The sequence below is a fragment of the Falco rusticolus genome, chromosome 9 (assembly GCF_015220075.1).
Source record: "Falco rusticolus isolate bFalRus1 chromosome 9, bFalRus1.pri, whole genome shotgun sequence".
NCBI lineage: Eukaryota > Metazoa > Chordata > Aves > Falconiformes > Falconidae > Falco > Falco rusticolus.
Window position 1 is genome coordinate 44455605 of NC_051195.1, and position 22205 is coordinate 44477809.

Sequence of the window (22205 nt, forward strand, 5' to 3'; positions counted from 1 at the left end):
TAGAGGAGACACTGAGAGCTTCTATTACTGAGAAAATAATTTTAATCAGCAAACAGAGCACATGCCACAACCAAATATTTATCGCCAGGAAAGTCAGATGGCTGAAGAGCTCATATCTCAAACCCTCGCTGCATACAGCCACGTGTGCCCAAACCCCACAGGCTGACCCATCAGCAAGAGAAACTACCTGCATGTGGCAAAGCTGAGCAAGCTCTCCAGAGAGTCGTGCTGCAGAAGAGGCCCAGCAATGCCAGAAAGTGGGAAATCAGAGGAAGAGACCTCTTCTAACAAGTTCACATCACAAGAACTGGCAAGGACAAGGGTTAAAAATTCTCAATAAAAAAAAGCCACACAGAGGTAGGACCAGGAGGTTCATGTTCTTTTCTGAGTTTCAGCAGCAAGTGGAGCCCAGTGGTCAGAAGAGGAGCCTTGAAGGTATCAGGCAGCTTTTCACAAGCACTAAACCTATCACCAGCTTGTGAAAAACAAGCACACTCTAAAGTATTTCCATTTAAAAAAATTACTTTAAGGCAAAGTTTCAGAAAGTCTTTATAGCCCAGTGGGATTCTCAGAAGCACTTAGCAACAGGTACCCAGTTCCTGATGAAGCGAGCACTTACTGCAACATGTTTTCCACCTCTAAGAGCAATGGCAGGCATGGTGGGACACACCTGCTGATGGTGCTGTAGTTCCCAAAGGTGGCAGTGACACCAAAGACACAGAGAATGGCACCGTCCAACTTGCACAGGGGTCACATCTGCTGTTTCCAGTCTGGGACAGTCCAGAAGTTGACATCCCATCATCAACACACAACATAGTGCCCAGAGGTGACAACAGCCCCTCAAATGCTAACGGTTGCTTCCCTCCCCAGGAGCTTACCGGTTAGACTAATGAGGAGCTCCAGGTCTTTTTTCACCTGAATGCAGTTGAAGTTTTTTGCAAGACACAAACTGATGTCATTAAGAAAACCTGTGGGAATCCAAAGGGAAGTCACATGTATTTTAAAAAAAAATATTCAAACCTGTGGTTGTATTATTCCTAAAAAGACAACACTCCTGTGCCTTCACTTGGTTTTCTGTGATAGGAGAAATTGTCCATGGTCTTAAAATAATGAAAAATCTTTCATAATCTGAACCAAAAAAAATCCAAATCCCACAGCCTGTCTCCCCTTGGAAGTTACCTCATCTCAATCTGCTGCAGGACTTGGACCTTCCATGAAGAAAGAAAACTGCACAACTCGGGGACAAGCGGTACCCAACGCCCAGCTGAGGGAGGCGGGCTGGGTGGACAGAGGCCATCCCGCAGGAGCAGACTGCCTTCCACAGCCAGCTCTTTGATGTTTTCTTTAGCATCTAAGCAGCCCGTGTGATCATCAGATCAAATGCTTCTAAATCTTTCTTCAGTTAACCAATCCAGGACCGTTAGATGCAATCACGACTGCTCCTCTCCCCAGGTCAGTTTTCCATGAGCACAGAAATGTGATGGCTCTTCACCCTCCCCAAGAAGGGGTGAGTCCCCCTGTTCCTCTCAAATGACGGTCTCCGCTATTCAAGTTACTCCTTGGCAAAACACAAATGTACAGCTAGTGTCTTAAGTACTGGCATCTCTACAAGTTAAACATAGTAATTACAGCTCACAAGCATTCAGGGGAGGGACAAGTTCCTCTGCCAGTGAACGGGGCATTCAGTATCCACTTGACATCATCTCCTGGAAAGTGAAAATTAGAGGGATCATCACCCAGGTGGAATAGAAATGTGCATTAACGCCAGGGAGCAGGGTGGTCGGCTCAGCTCCCAGCACCATTGCCACCCTGCCTCCCCATTTTGGGGTCACTTACTTGAAGCTGCAGAGCAGCCCAATGAGGGCTGAAAGCCAAGACCCCCAGGACCAAGAATCAGAAGGGCTTGGCATGCAGTGCACTGAGCTTTTCATGCTTTTGAGCAATAAGGACAGAGTTAAGAGTGATCAGAGCTTGTGTAGGAGCAGGACTTGTTGGGTATTGGAGCTAAGCAAGGTTGGTGGTACCTGCTGTACGGGCAGCAAGGTCATGGCAGTGGCTTTGAAGCATCCCTGACAAGGTGACCACCTGTTTTTGTGACCTGAGCTAAGTGGGAACAGTGAGGAATGGTACATCCTTGTGCTCACAAAGCTGCCAGGACCACTCTCTGCTACAAATAGCCCCCTAGCCATTGTGAGGAGCAAGGGTGGGAAGGGACAACAGCCCAGATGAGCCCCACTGAGCCACCATCCTGTACACAGCAGGGGCAGCCCTGTCTGTGGAGGAGGAGTGGACCACATCACTTGAACAGGCAGCCATAGCCACAGAGATTGATACTTCTATCCAAAAAACATGCAGAGGAACAGCACACCTTGTGGAAAAGATGTTTCTCTAAAGCAAGGAGAGCCTGGAGGCATGTTAATAAAGCCTGGCTTTCTGCTAAGATAACGGCAGCAGCAGCCATGGATGGGGGAAAGGTTACAAGTGAAACAAGTCACATAGAAATCAGCAAGCCTCGCCACGACTGATTTACACTATCTGGGGAGAGAAAATCTGAAAGGAGCATGACTATTATACCCACTTTGAGGTCTTTCCTCCCTGCCAAGGTGGAGGAACAGGCACACAGCATAGTTACATAGGTTTTGCTCTTCTCTTCAGTTTATTCCCAGCTCCACCAGTCTCCCCTGCCAAGTCAGCCTGCAAACACCAGATCCAGCACCATGCCCGCACTGCCAGGTGTGGCCTTCACCGACCCATTTTCCAATCTTTCCAAACACCTCATTCATTTTATACTTAACCAGGACAAAAAAAAAAAAAAAAAATCAGTATTTTCATCAGAAATCGGTTACTTGCTTTAGTCCTAAAACATTTGATAACACCCAATAACTGAGCAGCCCTGTTCACCGTTTAGAAAATACTGAGCTCTTTACTGTTCCTATTTCAGACTGTTTAATAAAGGATTAGTTCTTGGGAACAGCTGCATTTTTCACTTCACTGAGAAATAAACACATCAGGCTCATTTTGCTTTGAAAGCAGCATAAAAGCAGAAGAGCTCAATGCTTTCCAAGAGAGTGCTAGGCACTCTTGGTGTTCCCTCCTCATCCCACCTGGGAGCCCTGTAAACCTTCCCCTCAGAAGGTGATCCTCTCCCTGCGCAAAACCTGCAAAAATCCATGTACAGGGGTTTGGGGGTCGCACAGACTAACCCCAAGCATCTGTGCAACTCTGAGCAGCAGCTACCAAAGCTGGAGGACCATTAGACTGCATCCTCATTTTCCCCCTCGTTGCCGCCTTCTCTTGTTACCGACACAGCTGAAAATAACATTTCATAAGGCTGCTGGGTTGTCAGTGGCCTGCAGGACGCAGCCTGTGCAAGACTGCAATCCAGCAAGTGTTTGGCATCTCTGATCTGGGGGGCCTTTCTCCTGGGACATGAATAAAAACAGCTTCTTAATTAAGTCTTGGCTATTGATTTCATTTTCATCCTATTAACTGCTTTGCCCTACATGTATTTGCTACACTCCGTAGGATTCCCCTTACCCCCACCCTGTATACATACAAATGGCAAAGATAAAACAGCTTCATTAGTCCTATCTACTCTTCAGGCACCAGCTTTTTTTTTTTTTTTTTCTTTAAAGTGCTCATAAAAGAGCCCCCTTGACAGCTTCCAGGCCTGCATCTCTCCAGCAGAGCTAAGATGCATGAACCAACATCAAGAGCTCTGCTACTTTTAAAAGAAGAAATAAAAACCAGCCAACTCCATACAGCCCATGAAGAAACCCATCTTCTGGGTAACGTCACGCATCAGCATGGGGCAGGTGGCAGGAGCTGGGGGGGTCAGAAAAGCAAAATCCCGACAGCTAATGGCACATGTTGATCCTTTTTGTTTTGCAGAACAGTAGCAACACTTTGTCCTTCAACACTGAGCCCCAGCAGAGTCTGAGCAGCACCAGGTCAGGTCACCCTGTGTGGGAACTGCTTTTCCTGCTAAGAGGAAAATAAAAGCTTTTTTTGTTTCCCCCTACATAACCAGATGTGGGAGAAAGCCTCAGCGGGGACAGGTGTGAAACAAGTATCAAGTTAAAGAATGAAAGTACAGAAAGATGGAAAAAGAGTAGAAAGACAACAGATTGAGGAGACCAAGCAGAAAGCCAGCATTTTCCATGATGCCAGAAATAAAAGGCACTGAAAGACCCGAGTTTACACTGCATCTCGGAGGTTAAGAAACCACATAGTTCAAGAACTTACACAGCCACGTGGTCTTTGCCCCAAAGAATTTGTAATAAAAATTAAGACTTCCAACAGAAAAGGAAAACAGCCAGAGGGAAGACATTTAGAGAAGTGGATAGGGGAGGCATGTAAACATTTGGGGAAAAAGCACACTATTTTCAACTTTTCATTCTCATTTTTTAAACTGTCAGAGAAGGAGACTGAAGGGTTGGCTAGGAAGCCCAGGGAAGATGCTTCCCTGCAGAAGTCAGAGTTGGCAGAGATATGTTGAAGATAAAGCCCAGACAGGTTGGTCAGGGCTTTAAAGCACTTCCCAAACCTCCAGGTGGTTGAGCTTCCTTTGATTTTGAGGTAAAATCCCAGGATTTACCAAGCATGAGTAAATATTTCTGTCATCCAAATCTGGGAACTGGCCTGATGAAATACAGCTGGGTAAGGCAAACAGCCCAACACTTGTTGGTGTCTTAATACCAAGGGCAACTACTTAAAAGGTCAATGAATAATCAATAACCTGAACAGTGAATTTAGCTCTCTAGCATGAATATCTGCTAGCTTTCAAATGCATGGTTGATTGCCAAAGACTTCTGGTAAAGCTTCACATTTGGATCTGGGTTGTTTTTCAAAGCAGAATTGAGTTAGATAATTTGCCTAGTTCTAGGCAGTACTTTGATGTTTACACTGATTTAAGAATTAGCTTGGAAATTGTCATGTGTGCCAAGTTAAGTGGCAGCAAGGACTGCCTGCATAAAGGTACCCGAGTTCTATTTCACCGTCCAGATTTTTCTTTCTCTGTTTTGCTTCAAGAAATAGGGCTCAATAACATCAAACAAGCATGTCCTTAGGTCCAGCCCATGGCTGGAAGAGGTAATCATGGGCATCATCAAAGTTGCAGTCGCTGGTGCTGCGCGAGGATCTCTGTTCTGCAGATCTGTAGACCAGGCAGCACTTATTTCAACTGAATTAACAAGAAAGGCCTGGAATGGTTAATTGAAATTATTTAGCCATAATGTTTTGCCCTTCTCCTCCTCTCCCTGGCATAATGTTTTCTAAATTGAATTCCTTTAACAGAATCCAATATGCAGCAAAACTGTTGTTCCAGAGAAATGTAACATTTCAGGTCTGGCCGATTGCCTCCCCCACGGCTCAGGGAGGCAGCAGCTGCCAGCAGCCCCTTCCCTGTCCCCATCCTCTGCCCAGCACCAGCAGGAGCCGTGCACCGCAGACAAGAGCTTCCTTCAGCCCGGGTCCCTGGGGCAGCGATGCCACCGGGATCACACAGACAGCACGGCTGCAAGGAGGGCTCAGCACCAAGAGCTGAGCCCTGGGCAGCCGCATCGTCTTCACCATGCTGGAAGACCAGGGAACTCTGTGCGCAACCAAGCCATGCATCCCTTGTCTGACTTCTTTTCTGCACACAATTTATGAAGATTTATGGAGACATTGCAAATAACTGGAAAAAAACCTGATTTTTCATAGGCTAGTAGAGCCTGAGATCCAGGCACCATCCAAAACAATGGGCATTTCTACCCACGGGGAGGTTTCCACATCTGGTCAGGACAAATGCAGAGGCAGCAAACAGCATCTTCACACCACAGCAGAGGGTCTGGCAAGTGCTTTCCCAAGCAACCCAGCTGCCACACCAGCAAGCAGCTCCTGGGACACTCACCTCCCAGGCACATAGAAATAACCCTGTGAGATGGGTCAGTCTGCATAAAGCTGAATTTTCGGGCAGAGAAACCATTTGAAGAGCCGTGGCAACCGTATGGGGGGAGATGGCTTGCCTGCAACAGCCTCCTACTACAGGAGAAGCTGGAGAGCCACACTGGAGGTCTCCATCCTTGAAGATGCTCAGCACCGCAGCATGGGAGGCTGCTAATTAGCACCGAGATACACACATTCGGCAGCCAGACCACCGAACTCACAGCACACCCAGCCTGTGGGTCGAACACCACCTTGACCCGCAGACACATCGCATGGAGAGACAAGGCTGGGAAGTCTGCGGGTCACGGGGCATTCTTTTCCCTTCTCTACAATCAGTTAAATTTACAATAGTTCTTTCATAGCAACGAAAATTAACTAAAAATATATATCTGCCCAAACAATTGAGTGTGTTTTCCAGGCTAGTTTTAGAGAAGCAGCTTGGTCCTCTTAAAAAACAGATTTTATACCAGACCAGATATTAAATATACACCAAACTAGATATTATACCAGACTCTATGTTCCCCTGTGCCTTTGCAAGTTTGGCCCCAAATCCCTGGCTTTCTACTCTGTTTGCCTTCATACGAGAGCTGGAGGGTTTCCTCCCACCAGCACGTGCAGGACCCAGCTCAGAATTAGTTGTTAATGACTCGGGGTGAGGTTTTCAATCATCCGTAGGCAAATCAGGAGCACAAAGGACCGCCCAACCCACAGGGAAGTTGTATCCCAATTTATTGATGGGAAACTGAGGCAAAGGGAGATCTTCCAGCTACTGAGAAGATGCACTGTGGAGAGGGATGGGGAGGAGGATCTGTGCCACTACTTCAAACATACAAAGCCTTCACCTGGGGTAAGAGGCAAATGCTTTCGTGCCACAGAAGTTTCTGAACTTCTTTCAGCTGAAGTCTGTGTCAAAGGGATATTCATGATATAAATGAGAATACTCTCCCCAATCCTTTTTGACTCATTTATACAGTCATTTCACTAATGTTGCGGGCCGTGTTTGCTGTTCACAAATTCCCAAGCAATTTATTCCAGCTATTTTGCTCATCCACTTCCAAATGCAACCAGCCCTGGGGCAGAGCAGGACACATTCGTGGCTCAGAGCCGAGCAATTTAGCCATGTCTGCTTTCAGGAAGAGGCTTTATACCCAAATGAAATGCAGGGATAGCTTCGGCAAAAGCGCATCAGCACACAGTTGCCTGAATTCATTTTTGCCTCCCATTTAAAACCCGCCGATTGGCACTGCCCTGCTCCTGTGCAGGCACAGGGTGCTGATGCTGAGCATCATGTATCTGCCCACTGAGTCATCAACTCCTGCTCTTTCTCCACCCCAAGGTGCACAGCTCCAGCATCCCGCTGGGTACCCAACTCAACCCACTCTCCCCAGAAGAGCTGCGGCTGCTCCTGGAGTTTTGCACCATGGGCAGAAAAGCAGGTCCCTGCCGCAGCAGGAGGGATAATGCAGACAATCATCAGCAGAACAAAATGCTTTCGTGCCACAGAAGTTTCTGAACTTCTTTCAGCTGAAGTCTGTGTCAAAGGGATATTCATGATATAAATGAGAATACTCCCCCCAATCCTTTTTGACTCATTTATACAGTCATTTCACTAATGTTGCGGGCCGTGTTTGCTGTTCACAAATTCCCAAGCAATTTATTCCAGCTATTTTTCTCCAACAGCTGCACAACTAGAAAGAAATTCTCTTCCCAGCAGAGGCAGAAGAAAAGGATATTCGTCTTACTATGTCTGGGTAAAGCTTATCTGCTTATTTGCTGTTCAGAATTATATTTACAGAGCACAGCAAAGACAAAGCCAAGTGCACTAATTGCTGTTGCTCAGGTAGAATATTTTCTGCCCATCCTGAGCCCTGCACCAGTGAGGCTTTATACTTTATCTAGTACAAGTGAGCCATGCAGAAGACTTATGATTTACCCATCACCGTTACTTCATTGCCACTATATTTTCTGAAAGAAGGAATTAAAACATCAGTGATTTCTTGCATGTTGTTCTGCTTCTTGAACAAGGATTGCTGATTTTTTTTTTTTTTTTTAGCTTATTACACATCATAGGCAAACACATCACCATTTAAATCAACCTCATTCTGAAAACACAGACAGAGGCTCCTTCAGAGGAGAGGAAGCCCTTAACAATCAGGTGCTTTACACCCTTAATACGGTGGGCTCCAGACACCCACCTTGCTGGGCTCTCAAGGGATTAGCATGATGCAGTAAGCAACACCCCAGCAGAGAGAACTTCTAGCCCAAAAAACTGTATATTTTCCCCCTCATCAACACCACAAATGCTCATCTTACTTCTGCTCCAACTTATTCATCTACAGAACACCCCACTGACCCCCTGCTCACACAGCAAGGCCCAGGTCAGGCATCACCACACAGGTCCCCAGCACTGGTGCTTTAAAGCATTCCCTGGAAGGGCAGCCAGGGCGATGGGGTGGGAACTAATTTATCTGTAAAGAGGATGAGCTGGTAACACTTACCCTGTCACCCCTTTCCCTGGGGAGGAAACAAACGTCCCAAATGCAAAATGCAGCTTTGATCCTTCCATGTCCCCACAGCTCCCTGTCCCTGCCCTGCTCCCACAGTCACCTTCTTAAAATTAACTCAGCCCAAAAGGCGCTCGGCTCTGCCTGGGCTTCGAGGCATTTTATGCCTTTTGCAAACCCACCCTCAGTGGTTCACTGGGCGCGTAGGATCCATATGTGTCCGACGCTTTCTATTCCTGCAGCCGTATTAAAGACTTTTGCCGCCAGGGAATTTGGCAAACAGATCCCTCTTAAAATAGCCAGCCCTTTTCCTAATGTAATCTCTTGTCATTCTTGTCAGATAGCAGAGCTCCAAGTATTTAAACAAAGTCTTGGCTTACTGTCCCAATGCCCTGCTCCTACCAGGTCAGCTGGGGAATTTTGCTGTCATGATGAATTTCATTCCAGCCAAACATCAGGCTGTGATGGCTCAGTAAGAGCATTAACAGCCCTGGGGCATAAACCCCCTGGTCCCAGAAGGGCGAGGGCCTTTGTCTTAGGTACCTGCAAACCTTTCAGGCTTCCAAAAGAGAGGATGGCAAACAGCTGTTTAACAAACCCCAACAGTTTGGGGCTCCTTACGCTAGTGCTGAGCACAGGCTGCTCAGGGTGTAACGCTGTCGGGACACTCATTGCCTGGGTTTCCTTCCTTCCACTTCCCCACCCATCCCAGCAGGGCTGGGGAGCATCCATTCATTATAAATACAAAGTGCCCGGGCACGGGGACATTTCCTTGCTGCAGAGGTTGCTGAGGTCCCCTTGATGCTGCAGTAAGAGCAGAGGTAACCCAAGGGGCTGGTGAGAGGCGAGGCTCACCAGGCTGGGGATGAAGCACTCGGTCACTGGGGCTGGGTCTCCGTGGGCTGAGCCACATCCTGCGCAGGAGCAGCAGGCTGCACTGTGAGCTCCTGGGCACCCAGCTCCTTGGCACGGAGCCGGGGACTTTGGTTTCTCTTGGCACTGCGGTGCCGTTCCCCACCTGGGCACTGCCACCTTCCACAGCACGCAGGTACCTCCCGCAAGGCATCGCCCCCCGGTGTGCTCCGTCCAGCGCCACCAGCACAGTGGGAGCCCCAGCAGCAGCTCGATGTAGCCGTTGGGTGTCCAGCCCTCTTTAATGACTCTCACATTGGTTAAACAGAAATTAAAAGGCAGAGTCGAGCAGGAAAACTCATGTGCGGGGCTGTCCTTGTTCAACCTCCCCCTCCCAACTTCAATGGCAGCATTGCGCCCTTGCTCGCAGCCTGCATTAAGCAATATTTGCTTTTCCTGGGCATTTAGTAGATCGTTGCTAATACCTGAGGAGGGGATGGGGGGGGCTGAGTCTGACCTCCCAGAGCACCAGCACCTCGCCCTCACCTACTTCATCGCTCCCATCCCGTCTGCAGACTTTACACTTGACCCTGAGCCTGGCGCGAGGCTCTCCTAGCCAGCGGCCAGGACATCGAGGCCTTTCCCTGCCAACAGCGATAGCACCTGTGGCTTTTCATGCCACCCTGTAGCACCAGAAAGGAAATTAAAATGGTGATAAGGGAGCTCTTTCAGCAGACGGGGGAATATTCTGTGCTATCAGTGAGATAAACTAATATTTCTTCCAGCTCTGGCAAAGACTCAGGAATAAGATGTGGGGTGAGACTGTACGTTTATAAAGATTTTATAACTCTTAGCTGCTGCTCCCAGGCTGCAGGATAGCCATCGCTCCCGGTTCATCGCAAGGGAGATTATAGCTGCGGGAGGAAGGGAGAGATGATGTCTATAAAGAGGAGAAGCCAGATCAGCTTCATTATTTCAGGGTAATTTTATGGCTTCGCTGGCCCAGTTCAGCTGCAGGGCAATGGATGCTGCCTTTCGGGTGCCTCTGACACCCCACCGTGCCCAGCAGCCCCCCGAGAGACGAGCCCGCACGAGCTCACCCACTCCATGACCTGCTCGGTGTGCAGAGGGTTCGCGTGGGTCAGTGCCGGGTGATCCCATGCAGCTGGATTTGATCCATCCTCGTCTCATCTGCCGGCCCCAGAGCAGGTGACTGGCCTCTGCACGATGCTCCCCTATAGCTACAGGGGGGGCGATGCCCACTGGGAGTGGGTGCAGGGGGGAGGTGTGCAGGAAGGAGCCCGACCCAGCGCCACAGCCTGGACCCCAACAAGGCACCCTGAACTGCCCGGCACTGCTCCTGTCGTGGATCCACACATGCCTGCCACGTGCCTTGAGTCGTGAGTGTGGTGCAGCCCCCCAGGAGGGGCCATCACACCCTGTCCCACAGGACCCAGCTCTGTGCAGACCCACTGTGCACCCCCCTTGGTCTGGGGGTCCCCAGCTTCACTGGGAGGATCCAGTGGGAGAAAGAAGGGGAGAGCAGGGATGGAAGGAGAACAGTGTCTCCTCTAGCTCTGTGAAATTAGGGCTTTCGCCCTGTTACCCTCCTTCCAGCCACATGGGTGGGGGTGGGATGCTGTGGGATGCACAAAATCCCCCCACAGCTCAGCCCCACGCCCTGCCTGAGCTCGGCACCCAAATGCAGCATCCAGCCCTGGTCCTGCTCCCTAGGATAGTTACTTGACCATGGGGCCAGCCCAAAGTATCACGTGCCAAGCAGTGAAATTCCCTGGAAAAGGCCGAAGAGTGACGGAGGGCTCCTTTGCATCCTCAGCAGAGGCGAGGGGAGGCTCCTGGCCCCGTGCAAGGCGGCAGCTGAAAAGGAAAAGAAAATCCTCCCGTGCTGGTAACTGCCATGTGCCAAGCGTCTACCAGCTGCTCAAGAGCAAAGCCTGGGGCAGATGCTCTCCCCGCATTAAAAGAAAAGAAATTTCTCTCAAACAAAAGCAAAATCAGAGCTCCTGGCACCTCCTCGGGCGGCCTGGGGTGCACGCAGCAGAGGCTTGGCATCTACAGCTCGGAAGGAGCCATCAACTGGGGACAGAGCAGCTTAGCTTGGGGGAAATGTGAATGCTGAAACTGTTGCATCCTTTGAAACGAAGCATCTCAACAAGCCCCTGCCCCAGTTGCATGAGGCCAGCAGAGCGGCTGAGGCAGCTTCACCTGCGCACCCCAGCCCCAGAGCCCCCTGCTCAGCACCGTGATGTCAGACCAGGCAGCCCCTCTCCACCTCCCCCTTACCTGCCGGGATGTGGTGGGGCGTGGAAGGGGTGTTTTTAATTCACAGTTCTTTGCACCGAAAAGCAAAAGCAACACCCGGCGGTGCTGGTGTTACCTGTGGCTGTGTGCCAGCCGGCAGGGTTCCACCTCCTCCCGTCTCCACCGGGTACGAATCCCCTCTGCGCTCAGGACCACCAGCGTGTGACCCCCAGGAGCACGTGTGCTGCCCACCCTCAACCCCAGGCAAACAATTGATGTCGAGAAAGTTATGTTCAGAGATTCCATTTCTCTGGGGGTTTTTCCACTTCTCACCTCCAATTAAAGCATATTATTTTCATTATAGTGTTTAATTATACAATATTGGAATGTATGATTATAATTAGCGTTAGCCCAGAGTTAAATGGTCTCAAGGTGTGAGGGCACATGGATGTCTTCAAGGGCTCTGCTCGCGTTCCCCACCAGCTCTGGCTGTTCCTAACGGCACCTTTAGCAATTCCAGCAGAAAAAACTCATTTCTCATCGACCCAACGCAACCTGCAGACTCCGCGTTTTACTGACCAGCTGCCTGCAAGCCACCCGCCCGTCAGTGAGGATGCTGAGGGCATCCCCGGGGCTCTGCAGGTGATGAAGGCTCCTGCCAGGTGGGGTGAGAGGTGGGCAAGCGTGTGAGGCTACAGCTGAAGCCCTGCCCATGCCTGCCATTCCCAGCTGGCATCGGGCCGGGCTTTTCCTGCTGTTTATGAATATTTTTATGAGCTATCGACTGGCAGTGACTCAGTCGCTTATTCTCAGGTTGACGGCGAGGGCGCGCGGTGGTTGTGCTTAGTCACGCAGCCCCGGCTGCCCCCACCCGCACCTGGCACCCTGGGGACCCCCCAGCTCTGCTCCCCCAGGACATGCACCCCACAGCACCCCCCAAACCCAGCCCCTGCCCTGGCCACAAACCCGTGGAGGCCCACAGTTCCTCCCTGTGCCAGGAAACAGGGTTTGCTGGCGAGTAGGAGATTCTCCCCCTTGCCCCTTTCCTTGGGCTTTTTCATTTAATTTTATTTAATTGCCTCCATGCAGGTGATGGGGAGGCGTGATGGGTCCCTCCGCGCCCTGCATGGCCGGTGGGTACCAGCACTGCCCAGCCCCAGCCAGAGCCCAGGCTCCCAAACAGGACAACTTCGACCGAAGGATTATACAGAATTTAAAAACCAAACACCAAATCCCACAAAATAAAAAGCAGACAGTCACGCTTCTTTTTTCTTGCTTGAAAGTATGCAGGGTTCTTTTGGCTTTTGGGTTTTTTTGTTTTCTTCGTCTTCCTTTTGCACCCAAGGATGAGAAGCTCACACCCGGCCAGAGGTGCCATCCCCGCCAGCTCAGCCCCATCGCCGCAGGCAGACAAAGAGGCCAAACTCCTTTTAAAGCACTTTTTTTTTTTTCTTTTTTTATTGATTTCATTGAAAACAGAACAAGAAAATGATCAGAGCCAAAAGACTGCTCCTTTAAAACTGTCAAAAACATTAACAGAAAAAAATAATAATAATAAACATGACGGCTTTATGAATGTTCTAGAAGAGATGAACAAAAAAAACTGTTACTGCACTAATTACAGTATTTAAAGGTATATGCAAAAAAAAAAAAAATTAAGATAATGACCTGCCCAGCCACCACACAAAAGGTGATGGCAAATTTATTCACACTACAATACTAACAATTTAAAAAAAGTTTTGTTTTTTTCCTGCATTTTTATACTAAAATCACTTTGTTCTTTTTATACAATTGATAAGTTTATATTCACGTGGTGAGCAAAAATCACACCAGAATCAGCACCGTTTTTGTTTTGTGGTTTCTTTTTGTTGTCGTTTTGTTTTTTGTTTTTTTTTTTTGGTTTTTTGTGGTTTTCTTTTTATTATTCTTTTTAATGCTAGTCCCCAATGTTTCAGTTAATGGTAAAAAATAAAACAGTTTATTGAAACCTCATAGCATGTGGCTTAAAAATTAATCGAAGGTGCCCAGCATTGAGAAAAGTGATGGGAACAGACGAGCTGGTAGCATCTTAGGATCTTCTTGCCGTGACACGTCCTGTCTGTTCGCCCCAGCCGGCAGACGTGAGTCGAGGTTCTCTATAATATATATCTCATTCATTTTATTTTTTTTAAAAAAGAAAAAAACCTGATTTTCTTAAGAAGTTAGTGTCTTGTACAATCCCCTTCGACCTTCCCTCTCTAAAACCGCTACTGCGATGGGGCGAGGGAAATCCTTCCACAGACGAACCGAACACTGAGACAGTAACACGGCCAAGCGGCGCAGACGAGCTGGTTTGTAACGGAGAAAGCCTGGGAGGGAGCGGGGTCTCAGGGGAAGTGTCTCTGGTCGGCTCGGGAGAGGGCCAGGGAGCAAAGGGATTTGTAAGGGTTGTGGGTTTCTTCTCCTCAGAAGAGAAAAAAGCCGGTGGATTTGGTAACAAGGAGGGTATTTGTTAGAAATGCCCTCTAGCTCCTAGGGAAAGGTCCCACCGCAATGTCCTGTGAGATGCGGGAGAAAATCATGACTTGACTTAAAAAAAAAAAAACCCAAACAAAAAAAAAAACAAACAAAAACCAAACAACCAAAAAAACAAACAAACCAACAAAAACCAACCAGCAGAACCTGCCCTGGGGCTGTGCCAAGCAAACCCAAGTGCCAGCACCTCCCTCTCCCTCCCCGCTCCCCCCAGCTGTTAGAAAGAAAGTCCCATCAAGTATTCAAAGTTTATTACAAGTGAACTGGAGATGACTTGGCATGTGCGATCCATTCAATTAACAATATTCGGAGGACGGGCGGCTCTCCCTTGGCTCTGACAACACTTAGCACATTAAGAGATGGAGGCCAGGACAGCTTGCATGGAAAAAAAAAAAACGCAACAGCCACCCCTCCACACGCAACTGTGAAAACCAGCAGCTTTCCAGGACCAGGGAGGGGAGAACAACATCACGGAGGCGGGATTTGCTTTTACTTATTCCTCAAGTAACAGTCGGTGGCACAGCCCTAAGTGTCACGAACCCTTGGCTTTCCTTGAGTGGGGTTTTTTTGTGTGGGTTTTTTTTTGTGGTTTTTGTTGTTGTTGTTGTTGTTTTTCTCTTTAAATGGAAATTCAGACAGTATGTGAATCTATAGGGTTAAAACAAGTCAGTCTCTGTGGAGCGGGAAGCCTCAAAAGGGGCCGGCTGCTGTGGCAGAGCTGGTGTCGGGGAGCCCATTTTCCTGCGTGTCCTGGGACGAGGTGCTCGCCTGCCGCTGGGCCAGTGCTGAGCTCGAGTGTTTGCACTTGGGTGAACCACACTGACAGCTGAAGTATTTGCCTTTGATGTCCCAGAACCTGTCTCCATAGTCAAAGCTGCAAGAGAGAGACAGAGATGGGGTCACTGCAAAGCAGCAACACTGAGGAGCAAAAGGGACCCCGCACCGTCATGAGATGCCGGGGTCGGCGACCCTCCGCGCTGCCACCATCTGGGTTTTTGCAAAGCTTCAGAGCATGGAGTGTGCTCGTGGGATCCCCGAGGGACCCTGGGGACATGGCCCGGGGAGCAAAGGGATGGAGAGAACCAGCTCAGGAGCAGCAGAGCTTTCACACTCTGCGCCCCGTCCTTCCCCACACAAGGCAGCGGCGGCCCCTGGGGACACCACCTACCCGATTTCTTCTCCAGCTTCTATATGCCTGGTGCTGAAGAAGGCAATCCTGGGAAAGCGGAGGTCCTGATGCGACATGAAGACTCGCACTGGGATGAGGTTTGGCTCACAGAGGTGGTTTATAAAGCGGCTGATGTTGCCATAGAAACGGGCATCTATGCAGTACACCTCTCCATCCTAGGGGAGAAACGTGGCATCTTTCATTAGATGAGGTTGGGTTTAGTACTATCCCGGCTACTTGTTTAAATAAAACAAATGATCAAACTACTGGTCGTTCCGCTAATAACTCTGGGAAGCTTCAAGAACAACCAGGGCAGGACACCCACTGTGGGTCTGAAGGGACTCAACACACACACACGTTTATATTCAACAGTATCCTAAAAATAAGAGTTTTCTGCAAGACACTCTGCCCCCACAAGCCCAAAGACCTTTTAAAATGCCCTGACACTGGCTGGACACCAGCTATCCCCCAGCCCTGCCCTGCTAAAGCACCGGTTTGGCGTAGCAGGATGGATGTTTGCTGCAGACAGACACCTTACGGGTAAAAGCTACTGGTTAGGGGAGCAGGCATCTTGTTTGTCCTCTAATTGAACATGACAGCTAGGAAACACAAAGCCAGAGCCTCCAGAAAACACAGGGTTTTGCAGATAAAAGTGAAAGTGAGAACACAGAAATTCCCTTTCCAGATTGCCCAGAGAGCAGTAATATTTTGTCTTCCTTGAAAATAAAAGAACCCCCCTCAGGGCTTTTTTATTCCAGCAGAGAATGACTGTGCAAAGCAGAGACTTTAATTACAGAAGCTAATTTCAGTTGCGAAGAGGCCAAAAGCAAAAGGATCCATTAGCAGTGCTCAAACTCCCTTTTGGGCAAGCACCTTGCAATCATTAATGGATGAGCTGTGCCAGATCACACCACCTGACTGGTGCAGGAGCCCAGGAGAGATGTCCCAACAACTGGGGGAGGCATCACCCCACACCGTCCCATATCACACACAGTATTACCAGCTCTAGTTTCAAGTCATTCCCGTCACCCCCTTGCTTTCATCCATGGGAAAGCCGTGGTTGGTGAGGACATCACCCACTACCACATCCAGTGACCATCTGGGAAGACCTGTGCTCTCTGCAAGCCGAGGTGTTTTTCTCCAGAGGTGCCTTGACCAACACAGGCGGTGACCTCACCGGGAAGCTGCTGAGGAGGACAAGTCCCAGAGCAAACTGCTTCCCACCTTGCTCTGAGGGTATCGGGAACTGACGGACACATGGTGGCAACCAGGGAGGAAAGGGAGAAAATGTGAATCTGCTCTGGGGGGAGGTGAGTCTCCTTAAGGGCGGGAAGGCACTGGGGTGTCTGAGAAGGGAGGATGGCCAGGAAAGCCCTTTGTGCCCGCAGGGGCCACAGGGATGCAGCAGGGATGCAAGCAGGGATGCAGCAGGGATGCAGCAGGGATGCAGCAGGGATGCAAGCAGGGATGCAAGCAGGGATGCAAGCAGGGAGGCAGTCCAGCCGCTGCCTCCCCTCGACAGAGTGCAGCAGGGCCACCCGTGTGAGCAAGGACCGAGGAGGATAAGCCTCCATGGGGGAAAGGGGTGGCTTAACATAACAGAAAGCACCCACAGCAGCTAAAACTCAACCTCACCTTTCTTCCCAGAAATAGCACGAGTTTTCCCAGCTCTCCAGTACAGAGACAAGAAAGCTATCCCTTCAACCGGCGGAAGCTCAGAGAGCACCTGCTATGCTATGCCTCCGTCCTGGGAACCCAGCAATGGCAGGAAGTTTTGGCGGTGTGACATTTGCCCTCTTTCAGTCCTAGAATGGGATGTGCCTGCAGGACCTGGTGCACTGAACGATTCACCATGCATGTGGACTCGAGTGACAACTCAAGGAACAGGGATAGCAGAAATGATGACCCAGCCACACCCTTCCACTCCAGCGCAAGCCCATTCAGGCCACCCCTCCAGGACACACCAGGACCCCAAGGCTGCCCGTCCCAGGCTTGGGATTCACACCCGGAGCCATTTCCCATCCCTCAGGAGGTCGCAGGACCCGGCTGGCTCTGCCCTGCCCTCCGCCCGGCCCAAGGGGCTTCTTTTGACCATCACTCAATGACCTGGTGCCTGGTTTTCTAGGGATGCTCCACGTTGAAGATACCCTGAAAAAACAATGCCTATGCCTGGATTTAGGTCTCCCTCCTGGCTTCACTGAAGGCTTTGTAAGAGCAAACGCAGAGGTTCTCCCTCAAGACAGACAGCCAGAGGCCAACCTAAAGGCAAGGCAAGGCCCGGGTGGGCTCTTGCTCATAAACACACAAACCAGGCTGAAGTCCCTGCTGCTTTTCAACTTTGTAATTACAGCTTTACCTCGCTGTTTTCAGACCGAGTGCAAGGCTCATTACTTACCTTTTTTCAGTTGCTGAATGTGTGTCACTTTAAAAAAAAAAACAAAGCAAAGCTGCTTTGTCACTAGCTGACAACAGAAACAAGACAGACACTGTTTAACAGGCTTCCTTGGAAGCCACCCCACTCCTCTGAGTCCTCAGCTCACCGTTCTCCTCTCCTCCTTTCCCAAGGAAAGTCTGGAGTGATGGCCCTGCTTAAAAGCTTTAGGTTGCACTTGTCGAAGCCAGATTTCTGCTCCAAGACAGCCCTCCAAGAGCAGCACGGGGTAACTACCCGTAGAACAAGCCACAAGTCCCTGCCAGGGTATCTGATGGATCCCTTTGTAAGTGAACAGGGGGTTTTGTTAGTTTGGTGGTGGTTTTTTTTTTCTTTCAGTATTCCAGCTCATCTTTTTATGAAGAAATTACAGAGCTGCCAATCAACACAGCTGCAAGCCTACATATAAACACTTGAGCATCAAAAACGGAACAGCTGAACTCAGGAACCCCGAACGGTTTTGACAGAAGAGCACCTGGCATCAAAACTGGTGTGGGCAGCACGGACCGCGGTGGCCCAGTGCTGCTGGTAATAAGCCTTACCTCAGCCACTCTATATTTTTATTAAAACGCAGTGAGGACGTGGTCTTCCTCTTTGCAAGCTTTCAGATCGTGCTGCACGTCAAGACGGAGGCAAATATTCTCTTTGCTCTTTTGTAGAGGCAAGACCTTGGGTTTGTCTTGTTAGACACCTTCAGATACAGTACCTTGTTGTCAAGGTCGAAGAGGTAGGAGTCCTCTTCACGGACATCTGCCTCGGAATCGGATATCAGCTCACCAACGTACCTGCAGACAAACAGGAAAGGAAGAAATAAGACGCTCATGCAATCACAAGCTTGGGTTTAGACACCTCTTTCTGGGAAGAGGGAAAGAAAGGGATGCAGCCCAGCCACAGGCAGCAACCCACAGCCTTAGCAGTGCAGGTCACCTCAGAGCCACCAAGGCAAACCGGGCTTTGCCAATTTACGGCAGCTGAAATCTGGCTCCAGACTCCATCTTTTCAGGGCAACACTTTTAATATTAAAAATGGAGCCTTCCTTCCAACAAAATCTACTTTTTCCCGAGGACTTTGTTTCCTTTGGCAAATCACTTTGTTGGCCAAGATCAACACATTAATCCAATTCTCCTTATGTTCATGGTCAGACTCGTGTCCTGGCTCTCCTATACACCACTGCAGTACTTGCGCTGTTTACAGCCCAAAGTAAAATGTTTGTGTCTGTCCTTCCTGTATTTTCCTGGGTGTTGTGACTGATTACATAGGCTACATACCTTTGAAAGTTTTAAAAGTCTTAGGTAAAACCTAACCTGGCAAGATCCCTGGAAGGATCTAGGCTTCCTTCTCAACCCTTCTCAAATCAGAATACATCAGAGCTGGGATCCCAGTAACAACCACCTTGTTGGAAAACCAGGTGTAAGGCAGATTACAATCAGGTTCTCTGACCACCACGAAGCATGTGCTGCTTAGCCTGGCTGGTTTTGATGCAAACCCCCTTGCTGCAGCAGTCCCTGCTGCACTGGTGTTCCCACATTTGTCTCCCCATCTCCGTCTGGAACAGTTTTGGACTGTCAAGGTTCAACACCCCCTGCCCTGACTTGTTTGCAATCGGTAAGAGACACAAGGGGAGGGGTACTGAGCCGGAGCAAGGATACAAGAAAAAAGCAACAGCACAGCAGGTTCTGGTTTGCAAGTCTTCCTGGCCTGCGATGCAATGCTAATTAATCATAAGCACAGGATCCACAATGCGAATAAAAAATCTTCGCAGCATCAAGAGAGACTTCCAGGAGCAGCAGCCATTATCACATTATTCCTCTGCAGCTCTCATAGCGTTCGCAAGCCTTAACCAACTGTATACATTTCCCCCTGTGGCTCAAGGCAGCGTTTCCCTCCAGGGCTGGGGGACAGGAGAGCCACAAGACGTTAACCTGGAGAGGACCCACGTGCTCCGTGACAAGGGATCAGTTGGCTGCAGTTCCCAGATCTGAGCGATCTGGCCAAGTTGCGCTGCCAGAGCATGAGGCTGCTACCGCATGTGATCCTCCCGTTTGCCCCCACTGCATCTTGTTATTTATTAAGCGCTCCCGTAAGGCTGCGGCATTACTGGAAATCACACGCTCGGTGGTGACCTGAAGTGATAGACGATGGCCACAGAGGGAGAGAAATTGCTGTAGCGTGGCACAGTAGCCAGCAGCAGCTGCAAAACAGCTGAATAATGCTGCACGGAGAGACACTCTGCTGAGGGACAGCCACTTCAGGTTTACAACTCAGTGAAACAAAACCCGACAACCTAATGAAAAATTGTTGGTTTGATGTTCCTTTAAAGACTATTCCTGTAACTCATTTCCTTTCCAAGCCTGCTTACAGATCAGATGGTTCCCTAGTTTCCCTAGTCCGAAAGTTTCCCTGGTCCAGAGTTACGGAGGGATGTCCAAGAGGTACGTGTTCCTACCCAGAAGAGCGCAGGAGCATCAGCCCCTTCATTTAACAACCCCCGAAGTCAAGCCAGCGTCCTTGTCAGCAAGGTGTTCAGCATGCTGGTGGCAAGTAACCACATCTCAAGAGGTTTTCAGTGCCACTCATCACCGCAAGATCAGAGGGTACTCCACACAGGGATCAAAACCAGCAGGGAGTCCCTAGCACAGGCTCCAGCATCTTCCCCGGGGTGTGGGAGATGGGATGCCTGGGGCTTCTCTGGCTGAAGGTGTAGCTAAAATATCTGGCTCAATGCAGATGGTATCTTACTAAAGCATCACTGTTTTGTACAGAAAATATTTGAAAACCCCACCATGCTTGTGCACTGAAAGGAACAGACCAGATCCTCACAAGCCTCTAGTTTCTGCATCCTGCTAATTCACAGCCTCTCCAGTAAAAGCCCTTGACCAGCTGTGCCATTTCCAGAACGAGCCGTTACACCACCTCACATTCAAAACAACCCACAGCAACATCAGCACAGGGTGAAGAACAGCAGCTTCTGAGCAGTGACACATTTAGAGGCCAGGGAGAAACCTGTACCCTGAGCATCTGCAAGTGGAAAGCTTAAAAATTCCACGGGACCCCACTGGGGCAGGGAGGGTGACCCTGCTTTTGGAGTGATTACAGAGAAAAGGGGAGAGGTATCTGAAGTACAGGACAGGCTGAAAAGTAGGGTGTGTTTAAGAAAGGCACTAAAAGAGGGTAGATTTAGATTAGGTGTTAGGAAGAGATTCTTCATGGCGGGGGCGCTGGCACAGGCTGCCCGGAGAAGCTGTGGATCCCTGGAAGTGCTCAAGGCCAGGCTGGATGGGGCTTGGAGCAACCTGGTCTCCTGGAAGGTGTCCCTGCCCATGGCAGGGGAGGCGGAACTAGATGATCTTTAAGGTCCCTTCCAACCCAAACCATTCTGTGATTCTACGATTTACACACAGAAACAGCCAGGACCAGCAGAGTTTTGCAAAATAAAAATGCTGTGAGAACTACAGTTCACATACGTGGGCATATGTGAAAAACTATGAAATAAAAGTCATCCTTACACCAATTATCATCCTTCTGAAGCAGCATAATTGCCATACAAAACTACTACCTGCTCAGGGCTCTAAACCAGGAGTTAAATGCAAAATGCTCTTCCACAAGAGCGAATCCTGGGAGCTGCTGTGTGCAAGCAGCCCCCGAGCACTGCTGGCACTGGGGCTTCTTTGCCAGAGATGAGGAGAAGAAGAAACCAGGTCTACAGGTTGTCCATAAAGAATCACAGGAAGGACATCAATGCAATGCAATCCGGCTTGAGGAGGAGAGGAGAACTGCGAGTCGAGTCGGTGAGCTGAGTAAATAATTTGTGAGAGTGATGGAGACTAGGAGGAATGCACCTGGGCAAGACATAAATTAGCTCAGCTTTTTAGTATGCAGCTCATTTAGATAATGAAGAAGATAGCGCCTACCACTGAAACAGTGTCAGCAGCTCCTGGCAAGGGTGGAGGGAAGAGTTAAGCATGGTTGTGGTATCTGCATCCCATCAGCTCTGATGTGCTCTACAACACACTCATTACACCGTCATGCAGGGCTGCCCCACTTCCTTGGGCTGCCTGTTCACCACAGCTTATTCTTCTCGTGTGTTAGCGTTCCAGTAGGATTTGGTCAAGTCAGCGCCTTTTTTCTTTGAGAGCAGTTTACTCGCAGGCTCTGGCTCAACTCTGGGTGCTAAACCAGGACACCAGGACCTTTGGTATTTAACCTCACCTGAAGATGGACCTGAGACACTCCCCATAAACAGCAGTTTTAAGCTTCACCTCTGAAAAAAACATTTTATCATCTAGCAGCTCCTAACAGGGAAGAAATATCTGGCTGATCCACTGAAGATTTTTCTTATTTCCCCCCCCTTTTTTTTTTTAAATTCTACAATAATCTTCCTCAACCCCCAATCCAATTCTATAAAACATCAATAACTACTTCCACAAAACCCCAGCAGCTATTTCCATGGAGATCATGAGTCCAGCCTTATTTAGAAGGTCTTAAGTCACTGTACTATTGCAATGGAAAGAACATTTCCCAAAATATTTCCAAAATATAAAGTACA

At 49.3% G+C, this 22205-nt stretch overlaps 1 protein-coding gene across 15 annotated transcripts in view; it reads right to left on the bottom strand.

The window, feature by feature from the left end:
• Positions 1–13319: 13319 nt before the first annotated feature.
• The window catches only part of EHMT1 (euchromatic histone lysine methyltransferase 1), a 121576-nt gene continuing 112690 nt past the window's right edge, over positions 13320–22205 (bottom strand). For 14 of the 15 annotated variants that reach the window (XM_037399671.1, XM_037399675.1, XM_037399670.1 and 11 more), the window contains 3 exons: positions 18366–18444; positions 15229–15404; positions 14695–14934 (listed from right to left, as the gene is read on the bottom strand). In XM_037399671.1, the coding sequence (XP_037255568.1) occupies positions 14751–14934; positions 15229–15404; positions 18366–18444 (439 nt within the window). In that variant the 3' untranslated portion in view covers positions 14695–14750. Of the gene's footprint in view, positions 14935–15228; positions 15405–18365; positions 18445–22205 lie in introns of all 15 variants that reach the window. The other variant, XM_037399667.1, reaches the window with a different exon arrangement.